Source organism: Myodes glareolus, chromosome 27, assembly GCF_982192425.1.
Source record: "Myodes glareolus chromosome 27, mMyoGla1.1, whole genome shotgun sequence".
Lineage (NCBI taxonomy): Eukaryota > Metazoa > Chordata > Mammalia > Rodentia > Cricetidae > Myodes > Myodes glareolus.
The window spans coordinates 33,383,347-33,395,422 of record NC_142052.1 but is presented as its reverse complement, the minus strand read 5'-3'; the positions used below and the strand labels follow the sequence as shown (position 1 = coordinate 33,395,422).

General features: G+C 38.5%; 1 protein-coding gene across 1 annotated transcript; it reads right to left on the bottom strand.

Annotated features, from left to right (window-relative positions):
• Nucleotides 1-6,632: 6,632 nt before the first annotated feature.
• Nucleotides 6,633-6,926, bottom strand: LOC125414213 (large ribosomal subunit protein eL37-like). Its single transcript, XM_087902299.1, has one exon. It carries the CDS (start codon nt 6,924-6,926, stop codon nt 6,633-6,635), a length of 294 nt encoding a protein of 97 aa, XP_087758425.1.
• Nucleotides 6,927-12,076: the final 5,150 nt, after the last annotated feature.

The following is a 12,076-nucleotide window of genomic DNA, read 5'->3' as shown; positions in this document are numbered from 1 at the left end:
CTTTCATTTCCTGTTGCTTGCTAAGTATGGTATGTAAAACCAATGTATATTAAGAAACTACAAAGGCGGAGCTCTCCCGAATCCCATCCCAGCCTTCATCCAGGTACACCTTCCTCTCTTCCCCCCTTCCCCCTGGGGCCACAAGATCTCCCCAGAGCAGCTCCCTTGCACGCTGGGCCTGGGCTGTGGGCGCAGCCCGGCAGGGGCAGTTCCTGTGCTTTGATAGCCTGCCTGAGGACAGGCAGGCCCTGTGTCAGCTCAGCCACATTCAGGCCAGCAAGAGGCAGTGAACTTCTAGCAGACATCCATTGGAGGAGGGGTGAGTTTGCTTCTGGCCCGAGGGCTTTGGCTAGGAGGAATTCAGACTTTCCCCGCCGCCCTCGACATCCTGGTCACCCTGCAGTGGTGGCTCCACCCTGAGGAGCTCTCCCGAATCCCATCCCAACCTTCATCCAGGTACATCTTCCTCTCTTCCCCCCTTCCCCCTGGAGCCATAAGATCTCCCCAGAGCAGCTCCCTTGCACGCTGGGCCTGGGCTATGAGTGCAACCCAGCAGGAGGGAGTGCCTGTGTTTCAATAGACTGTCTGAGGAAAGGTAGGCCTTCTGTCAGTGAAGTCCCTGCCCTACAAGGGAACCTGACTCGGTACCAGAAGATCCAATAGAGAGCATTTGAAGGAAGAGATGGGCAGACGCCAAGGTAAGAACTCCTCCAACAATCTAAAAAACAACATGAAAACACCAGATCCCAACGACCCTACAGTAGAAGGACTTGAACCTCTTAATTCAGAAGAAGTGGAAAAAAGTGCCATTATGAAAGCAATAGAGTCCCTTAAACAGGATATGAATTACTCCTTTAAAGAACTGGATGAGAAGTACAACAAAAAGATTGAAGAAATGAGTAAAGAAATGGATGAGAAGTACAACAAAAAGTTCGAAGAAATGAGTAAATCTGTGAATGATACACTGGGGAACCAAGAAAAAACAATCAAACAGGTAATGGAAACAGTTTGAAAACAGAAATGGAGGCAATGAAGAAAACACAAAACGAGGGCCGGCTGGATATGAAAATCAAGGTAAACGAACAGAGACTACAGAATCAAGCATAACCAATAGGATACAAGAGATGGAAGAACAAATCTCAGAGTCTGAAGATACCATAGAGAAAATAAATGCTCTGATCAAAGAAAACAGCAAAGCCAACAAATTCTCATCACAAAATATTCAAGAAATCTGGGACACAATAAAAAAACCAAATCTAAGAATAATAGGGATTGAAGAAGGAGAAGAATTGCAGATCAAAGGCACAGAAAATATATTCAACAAAATTATAGAAGAAAACTTTCCCAGCCTAAAGAACGATATTCCTATGAAAGTTCAAGAAGCATACAGAACACCGAATAGACTTGATCAAAAAAAAATCCCCTCGCCATATAATAATCAAAACACAAAACATACAGATTAAAGAAAGAATACTAAGAGCTGCAAAGGAAAAAGGGCAAGTAACTTATAAAGGTAAACCTATCAGACTTACACCGGGCTTCTCTATGGAAACCATGAAAGCCAGAAGGTCCTGGATAGAGGTACTGCAGAAACTAAGAGACCATGGATGCAAACCCAGACTACTATACCCAGCCAAGCTGTCATTCACTATCAATGGAGAAAACAAAATATTCCAGGATAAGAACAAATTTAAACAATTTGTAGCCACAAACCCAGCCTTACAGAAAGTATAGAAGGAAAATCACAACCCAAGGAATCCAACATTGCCAACACTGCCTACAATAACTCAGACAACTAGCGACCCTTCACGAGCTTAACTCAAAGAAGGGACACATACAAACTCTATTAGACAAACAAACAAAAAGTAATAATAACCGGAGTCAACAACCACTGTTCATTAATATCACTTAATATTAATGGACTCAGTTCACCTATAAAAAGGCACAGACTAAGAGATTGGATACGAAAACAGGATCCAACATTCTGCTGTTTACAAGAAACATACCTCAACCACAAAGACAGACATCTACTCAGAGTAAAGGGTTGGGAAAAGGTTTTTCAAGCAAACGGACCTAAGAAACAAGCAGGTGTGGCCATTCTAATTTCCAAAAAAAATTGACTTCAAACTAAAATCAATCAGAAGAGATGGAGATGGACATTTTATACTCCTAACAGGAACAATTCATCAGGAGGAAGTCTCAATCCTGAATATCTATGCCCCTAATATAAAGCCTCCTACTTATGTAAAAGAAGCACTTCTAGAACTCAAGACAGTCATCAAACCACAGACACTAATAGTAGGAAACTTCAACACTTCTCTCTCACCAATGGACAGGTCAATCAGACAGAAACCTAACAGATAAATAAGAGAATTATTGGAGGTATTGAATCAAATGGACTTAACAGACATCTATAGAACATTCCACCCAATAGGAAAGAATATACCTTCTTCTCTGCAGCTCATGGAACCTTTTCGAAAATTGACCACATACTGGGTAACGAAGCAAACTTCCACAGATAAAAAAAATATTAGTAACCACCTGTGTCTTGTCAGACCACCATGGATTAAAGTTAGAATTCAACAACAGTGCTACGACCAGGAAGCCAACAAACTCATGGAAGTTGAACAGTCAATTACTGAATCACCCCTGGGTCAAGGAAGAAATAAAGAAAGAAATTAAAGTCTTCCTTGAATTTAATGAAAATAAAGACACAACATACTCAAACCTATGGGACACTATGAAAGCAGTGCTAAGAGGAAAGTTCATAGCACTAAGTGCCCAATTAAAGAAAACAGAGAAAGCACACATTGGAGACTTAACAGCACACTTGAAAGCTCTAGAAAAAAAAAAGAAGCTGATTCATCCAGGAGGTCTAGAAGACTGGAAATAATCAAACTGAGGGCTGAAATCAACAAAATAGAAACACAGAAAACAATCCAAAGAATCAATGAATCAAAAAGCTGGTTCTTGGAGAAAATCAACAAGATTGACAAACCCCTATCCAAATTAATCAAACGGCAGAGAGAGAACATGCAAATTAATAAGATCAGAAATGAAAAGGGGGACATAACCACAGACACAGAGGAAATTCAGGGAATCATTAGATCTTACTACGAAAGTTTATATGCCACAAAGTTGGAAAATGTAAAAGAAATGGACATTTTTTTAGATAGGTACCATATACCAAAGTTGAACCAAGACCAGGTGAACAATCTAAATAGACCTGTCAACCGTGAAGAATTAGAAGCTGTTATCAAAAATCTCCCAACCAAATGGATTAAAGACATCAACATTAATCCGACCACTTTGAACCTGATAGAAGAGAAAGTGAGAAGTAGTCTACAAGATATAGGCACAGGAGACCACTTCCTGGGCAGAACCCCAGGAGCACAGACAATAAGAGAATCAATGAATGAATGGGACCTACTGAAACGGAGGAGCTTCTGTAAAGCAAAGGACACTGTCAGTAAGACAAAAAGGTTACCTTCGGACTGGGAGAAGATCTTCACAAACCCCTCATCAGACAAAAGTCTGATCTCCAAAATATACAAAGAACTCAAGAAATTAGACACTAAACTCTAATTAACCCAATTAAAAAATGGGGGTACTGAACTGAACAGAGAATTCACAACAGATGAACTTCGAATGGCCAAAAGGCACTTAAGGTCATGCTCAACCTCCTTAGCGATCAGGGAAATGCAAATCAAAACAACTTTGAGATATCATCTTACACCTGTCAGAATAGCCAAACTCAAAAACACCAATGATAGCCTATGCTGGAGAGGATGTGGAGTGAGGGGAACACTCATCCATTGTTGGTGGGAATGCAAACTTGTGCAGCCACTGTGGAAATCAGTGTGGCGGTTTCTCAGGAAACTGGGAGTCAACCTCCCTCAGGACCCAGCAATTCCACTCTTGGGAATATATCCAAGAGATGCCCTAACATACTACAAAAACATTTGTTCAACTATGTTCATAGCAGCACTATTTGTAATAGCCAGAACCTGGAAACAACCTAGGTGCCCCTCAATAGAAGAATGGTTAAAAAAGGTGTGGAACATATACACATTAGAGTTTTACTCAGCGATAAAAAACAATGACATCTTGAATTTTGCATGCAAATGGATGGAAATAGAAAACGCTTTACTGAGTGAGGTAAGCCAGACCCAAAAAGAAGAATATAGTATGTATTCACTCATAAGTGGATTCTAACCATAATTAAAGGTCTTTGAGCCTATTATTCGTGATCGTAGAGAAGCTAAATAAGAAGGTGAACCTGATGAAAATCATGTAGCTATCCTCCTGGAGATTGGAAATAGACAAGAGTCCCAGGTATCCTCGGGTACATGGGGGGTGGGGGGGTTGTTGGAAGGGGAGAGGGTTAGAGAGAAGGGAGTAGGGGAGGAATGGGGAAAGCTCGGTGGACTGGGATGGGGGGGAGGGAGGAAGGATGGCTATGGGATCAGGGAAGAATATATTTCAACTAAGGGAGTCATTTTAGGGTTTACAAGAGACTTGACTATAAATGGGATCCCAGGTCCAAGGAGAGATCCCCAGATTGTTCTCTGGACAGAGAAGAGGGTGCCTGAACCGTCTTGGCCCATAACCATACTGATGAATATTTTGCTTATCACCATAGAACCTTCTTCTGGCGATGGATGGAGATAGAGACAGAGACACACATTGGAACACTGGACTTAACTCCCTAGGCCCAAACAAGAAGCAGAAGGAAAGAAAACGTGAGCAAAGAGGGCAAGACCAGAGGGAATCTTCATCAGACGATGAATGGCGATACAGGCGGAGATCCACATTGGAGCACCGGACTGAGCCCCCCAAGGTCCAAATGAGGAGCAGAAGGAGGAAGAACATGAAAAAGGAAATCAGGACCGCGAGGGGTGTGATCACCCACTGATACAAGGGGACTGATCTAATGAGAATTCACCAAGAACAGCTGGACTGGGACTGAACGAGGACGTGATCCAACCAGATTCTCTGAATGTGGCTGGATTCTCTGAATGTGGCTGGCCCGGAGTCTTTCTGAAAAGCCATTGACAATGACACTGAGACTTGTTTCCTCTGCATATACTGGAGTTTGGGGATCCAGTCTGTTTGGATACTCACCTTCCTGGACCTGGAAGGAGGGGGGAGAAACTTGAACTTCCCACAGGGCAGGAAACCCTGACTGCTCTTAGGGATGGAGAGGGAGGAGGAGAGGGAGTGGGGGGGAGTGGGTGGGTGTTGGGAGGAGGGGCAGAAATGGAAACTTTTATAATTTAATAAAATTACTTTCTCATAAAAAAAGAAACTACAAAGCTCTTCATTTTGTATTAAAATTTTATAATATACATTGAGACATCTCCTTAACTTCAACTATTCAATACCAAAATCCCCCCAAAGTAAAAGGTTGACATTAGTTTGTGTTATGGGACCAGGCAATCATTTGCCATGTAAAGTTCAAGTCTTCGTCATTTTATATCAGAAAGAATAGCCATCATTTTGCAGACAAGCACCTTTGTATCACATTTTTCCTTACTTAATTTCACTTCCTGTATTGAACATACAGCATTGGGTCATAAATATCTCACAGGACGTCTTGAGTGGTCTCTGACTGGGAATGCCACGATTTTGCAAGGCATGCTATTTTGTAAAATGTTTTATATTTTGTTTTTTAAGCTTTAAGAAACTCCTTTGTCCACAATGCTCAAGAAGAAATATGAATATTGGCTCACGCAGATTGGGCAGCATAACGTGTCTGTGAAATAAAACAACTCAGTAACTAGAAATTTGTTTTGATGCCTGGAGAAAGATGTTTACTCAAGTTACAGTATCACAGAATGTTTGAACTGACTTCTAAATGATACAATGATAGGGCACATTAATACAACTTGCTGTGACACCATTGCCTTTGCCAGCATGTTTCTGTAAATACCTTGCTACATAGATTCATTCATTTTTCAACTTTCTTTTTTTTCTTCTGTGTCTGAATAAATCTAGGAAGACTGAACAAATCTAGAACGACAACAGAATTGATATTGTTATCTTCATACTACAATTTTCTAGTAACATATCTATAATTGAATTGCAAGGGTACACTCCTGGAAAAGCATTATATTTTGTTTTACAAAATACTAATATTAAGGCTTTCAATTGGTTGTGTCACTTCGAGGTTTTCAAAAATACAGCCAACATCGTAGGCTTATTAAAGCCCCCAGAATGGTAAATGTTGGACTTCAAGGAGAAAGTCATTACTTTAAACTGAATTTTAGTTATTTATTTTAAGTTTGTGGTGTTTTGTATGTGTGTATGTTTGGCACAATGTCTGGTGCCCACAGAGGCCAGAAGAGGGTGTTGGATTCCCTGGAACTGGAGCTACAGACAATTGTTAGCAACTGTGTGGGTGATGGAAATCCAAGCTGGGTTCTCTGGAAGAGCACCCAGTGCTCTTAACCACTGAGTCCATCCATTGTTTTCCTATATTTCTATTCCCATAAAAGATAATAATTTCCTTTTAATAACCAATAAGCTCATCTGCTACTGATGATTTATTTCTTATTTGTTTTATTTTTATTTTATTTTATTTTTTATATTTTTGGAAACCAGAACATTTATTTTATGACAGATTGAAAGCCTCAAGATGAACTGGATGCTGCAACAGTTGCCCTCTTGGGTTTAGGGGTTGTCCCTTCACAGAATCCATGTCTGAATCTTCGGCAGACAATTTTTAGGTGCCTCATCCGCCCGGTCCCGGTAGTGTTTCGTCTCTTAGCCTTGGCTCTCCAGTCATACTTTCTCTTGCGCTTGGCAGGGTAGCCACATTTGACACAGGTAGACTTCTGAAGGTGGTAGGCCTTAGAGCCACAGCGGCAGTACAACGTGTGCATCTTGTTGCGACGCTCTCCGAAGGATGACATTCCTTTTGTCATCTTGCTTCTGTCGCTGAGGCCAAAGAGACCGGAAGAGAAAGCACTTCCGCTACCGGTACTGATGATTTAAAAATCATCACATAAAGTACCATTTTAAGTTTTACTACAAGTTCAGGCATAAGCTGATTACAGTGTAGCTTGTACATTGGTCAATTGAAAAATTACAAGTAAAAAGGAAGTCACACTCATAGGTACTACGTTGGCATTATTTCCAGATCTCCTTAAATAGCTGTGTCAATCCAAGTTTTTACTTGTTATCATACTTATTTTCCCTGAATTATTTAAATGTTTCATGTAAAGATTCTTTACAATGAATAATCAATTTTTTGGATTATCTGGAGAAATTCACTTTGTAGTTTTAAAAGTTCATACTACTTAAAGTATTCCTTGCTGGGTTTTGTATTGTTTACTTTACTTTGAGATTATTAAATTTTTTTTCTCTTCTGGTTTCAATAATCTATATAAATTCTTGGGAAGTCTGTTAGAGTTCATGTGTACAAGTGTAGACACATCTAAATACTGTTTGTATTTTTAATATATACCTTTTCTCAATATTTTATCTATCCTTAGGTTGTGACAAGCGGACTATTTTTATTTAGCTAATTTTGAATTGATAATATTTAGGTTACTAATTTGAATTTCTTCAATCTGTGGCTTCATGTTTTTCATCTTGTTTGGAAAATTCTCAGATATGAACTTATAATATTTCATTCCCTGTTGCTATTTCTTCTTCTTTTGTGATTATTGTTAGGATAAATGACCCTCCCCTCAAATCTTCCATGTGTTCAGTTGCTTCCCAATCTCATTTGTCTTTTATAGTTCTCGTGTGAATAATATTTATTGATATTCATATTTAATGACTCCCTTTTCTTTGTCAAGGTACCTTTGCTGTCTTAGTTCAAAAGCTTGTTCTGCTAGCCATTCCACTTTATTATTTTCTTGAAATTTTCATCATTCTAATAAAATGTAAACTGTGTTCTTATAACATGTGGTTTTCCCCTTGTCAAAAAACAATACTAACACATTACAGATAGTTAGTTTAAATTCTTTGATAATCTCAATACCTGTGTTACATACAGGTCCGATTTAGTTACTTCTATGGTATCTTGGTCGTATGTTATTTTTCTTACATACTTGTCACATGATTGTTGAATGCTGAACATCATTTAGTGTTCATAACTGGATTAGATATCTCTTCTTTTTATAGTAGATGCTTAGTGAAACAGATTGAGTTTATCTGGTTGGGTATTGCTAAGAGAGCTATTATTGTAGTGCTTTCAGGCCAGCATTGGCTTCAGACCTCCATAGTCCTTCCTTATGCTCTTGAGTCTTTCTCAATGGCTTTGTACCACTTTTAGCTCTGGACTTCTCTATTGACTTGCTCATTAGAGAAGATCGTTCTTTCCGAGTGGGACGATTATATGTTCCACCCATCACTTAATCACTTGCTAGTCTACCAGTGGACAAGGAACATTTTCTCTTGCTTGATTTATCATCAGTCTCAGGCAAGTCCTCTATGAGTAAGCCTTGGCTTTTCTTAGTGACTTTGCAATTCCACCACTGGTAAAAGTCCTTAATGTCCTGACTTTCCCCAATTATGCAGGGTGTTTTTTTTTTCCTTCTGTCATTTCCCAAGGGACAATGACTTTCTACATGTTCTCTCATGTCACAATGATGCTTTCCATCACCTGCTATTTCAAATTAGTTTTGTTTTTTCCTCCTCCCTTTTCTTTTTTCACTTTCCTTTGCCCCTCTCCTGCCTTCCCTGTCTTTGTTTTCCTTAACTTTTTTTATGGTACTAGGTATTGAATCTAGGGACCATTTGTTCTGGGCAAGTCTTCTATCACAGACCTATGCAGTCAGTCTCTCAAAGCTATTTTCCAATATTACACGCAGGAAAGCTAATTCCAAGATCTTGTTGCTATTTGCACAGTAGATGTCTAACCCTCCATGAAGCAAAATGCTACAGTAAGAAGACTTTATTCTTGTGAGTGTATCAGTAAGGAATGGACACATTCATATAAAATAGAAACTCAAAAAACATTTAGTTGCAGTTTTTTTTAACTGTTTGTTTAGCACATTATGTTCCTCCCTAAGATTTGTTTCTTTGGGTGAGTCATTGCTCACGTCCTGTACTTTTATGAAAGCCATGTTTTCTCAGCAGATGACTCCTTGATCCTTCTGTAGGCTCAATAAATTTTGTGGTTTTTATACTTCATCCAACTTTCCCTTGCTATTGGATCTGTTTATCCTAACACAAAACATTACAACTGATTTTAAAGATAGAGTTTCTATTATTAAATACAATTTTATAAACCGGGTAGGTTAACGGTTTTGAATTACTATTAATGTAATGTAAATCCTCCTCATTTTCAATGACCTTAGTGGTATAGGGTTCAAAAAGGAATAGGGGCAGGAGAGACAGCTCAGCAGTTAAGCATACTGACAGCTCCTCCAAGAACCTGTGTGCAATTCCCCACACCCACATGACTGCTCAAACTTCTGCAACCTAAGTTCCAGGGAACTGACTTCTCTTCTCACTTCTGCAGGCACCAGGCACAGATATGGTGCACAGATATGCAGTCAAGCAAAACACTCACAAACATAAAGTAATAAATAATTTATAAATATAACAGATCAGTAACAGAAAATATTGAGTCACTGAAGAAATATTGTAAACCATTTCACATATAGGATTAACCTTTGGAGTCAAGCATTCATCATGAACATGATGAGATCCTTGTGCAGCATTTTTGAATGGTAAGATTTGTCATAATGTTTAAATAAAGAATAAATGCTATTTCAAATTCCAACTTCTTTGTGAATATAAAATGCCTTTAAGTGATGTTCCACACATGCGGATGGTTTCAAATAATTATTTAATAACAATAAACCTGCTTTAGTTCAATTGTCATCAGTTAATCGAATTTCATGTGTTCCATTTGAGTTGTCATTATAAATTATAAGTGCATTCTTTAGTCAGTTGCTAATGTAATTTCAGCCATTTATAGCTGAGACTCAAATAATTCAAACAAGTTGAATTTGCAAAATGTATATAATCTTTATTTTTATAATGACCCAATTTTCAGCTCTAAGATCACCACTTCTGTACCAAGTCTCTGAAAATTTCATCTTCATACAATCCAGTTTGCGAGAAAACAAGGAAATATGACTTTGAAAAAGTTATATTTTCTTCTAAAAATATTTTATTACACATAATTATTTGTGTATTTCTTTGTGTGTATTTTTGTGTTCATGCCTGTGTGTGCACACACATGTACCCCATTGTACATATGGTAGACAGAGGACAACTTGAAAGAGTTGATTCTTCTCATTGGCAAAGTGGGCCAGAGCATCAAACCCAGATTGTCCGTATTAGAGGCAAGTATCACAATTCACTGAACCATCTCATGAACATAAATTTCTCTAAAACAGTATAATTCGATAGAAACTTATGAGAAGCCAATGGAATAGATATTTACTCAATGTTTTCCTTTATAAGAATTGCATGATCATGGTGTCTCTTCACAGCAATAGAAACCCTAAGACAGTTCCATTGCATATATATTATCACTTTGTTTCTTTTTGGCGGGGGGGGGGATCCTGAGTGTGTGAACAAGTGTGTCTCTGTCTCTTGTGTATGTTCATAGGCTCTTCTTCTATTTGTTTGTTTTGTTTAATTACAATGTGTTAGTGTATCATAGTATATTATATTACTTTTTATTATTAACCCATAAAGCCTATTTTCTTCCTAAAGAGAAACAAGAAGTGGTAGATCTGAATGGGATGGGAGATGGGAAGGAGCTTGAAGGAGTAGATGGAGAGGAAACAATAATCAGGACATATTACATGAGAAAAAAATCTATTTTAAAGAAAAATATTTTTCCTATGATAACTGTTATGGAATTATTGTGAAAAGATATTAAGTAAAATCTGTAAATTAACAAGATAAATCTGTAAATAGAACATTATAAAGAATGTGTGAAAACCTGCCTAAGCCTTGAAAGTATCTATCAGTATACTTTCCTGTGTATGCATTAATTTATGCTTAGTTTACTTTTTTGTTCGTTATGTATGGACATTATCAACATGAGCCAGTGGGAGTGTAACATCTAGGTCAGCTCATGCTCAATACATTGTGGAATCCTACAAGATAGAATCTAGGGTTGCACATGATCACTTACATCAATGTATGGCATACCTAAAACAAAAACATCAATGTTTTCTTCATCACAAGTAGGGAAACGACAAATCTCACTGTGAGTAGTAAGCTCCAGATACAATTAAGAAGCAGAGCGGTGTACTTGGTGGGTTCTGCATATGATCAGTTAGGAAAACCTCATGTGGTGGTGTATTTTTGGCTTGATATCTACTGGAATTAGTATTTATTGTCTTTCACATTTGTAAATCTTAGTTTTATTTTATCTGTTATCTATTTCTGAAGTCTCATTGTTCTAAACTATGCTTTTTACTTGCATACAAGAAAACTCATCTAACTCGTAATAAAAAAAATGCTAATTGTGCGGTATGTTTTCCCACCTGGCGCTGAACAGAATAACCCTCTTGTCCTGTTGCAAGGGAGAGGGGCTGTTTGTTTGTCCCAGTGACCTGACTAGCTTACACCTGAAATAACCACACAGAAACTGTATTAATTAAAACACTGCTTGTCCCATTAGCTCTAACGTCTTACTGGCTAACTCTTACATATTAGTTTAACCCATCTCCATTAATCTGTGTATTGCCACGTGGCAGTGGCTTACCAGAGATTCTAACTGGCGTCTATCTCAGGCAGAGGATCCATAGCTTCTCCGACTCTGCCCTGCTTCCTCCCAGCATTCAGTCCTGTTCTCTCCGCCTACCTAAATTCTGTCCTATCAAATAGGTCAAGGCAGTTTCTTTATTCATTAACCAATACAAGCAACATACAAACAGAAGGAACTCGTACACCATGGTCCCTTGGAAATAGCAGAATCAGGGCTCCTGAACAGAGGCTGTCTTAAGGAATATGTCTAGGCTGCAGCTTCCCAAACACACACCTGAACTTATATGACATTTAAATCTACTTTGTTGGAACTTCTTTTATTCATGCCAGAATCTGTTTAACAGCCAGATACTAGATAATGCACTGGCATCACTAATGTGTAACAACC

Coding starts and splice junctions, on each gene's coding strand:
- LOC125414213 (XM_087902299.1), bottom strand. CDS start 6,926: ATGACAAAAGGAATGTCATCCTTCGGAGAGCGTCGCAACAAGATGCAC.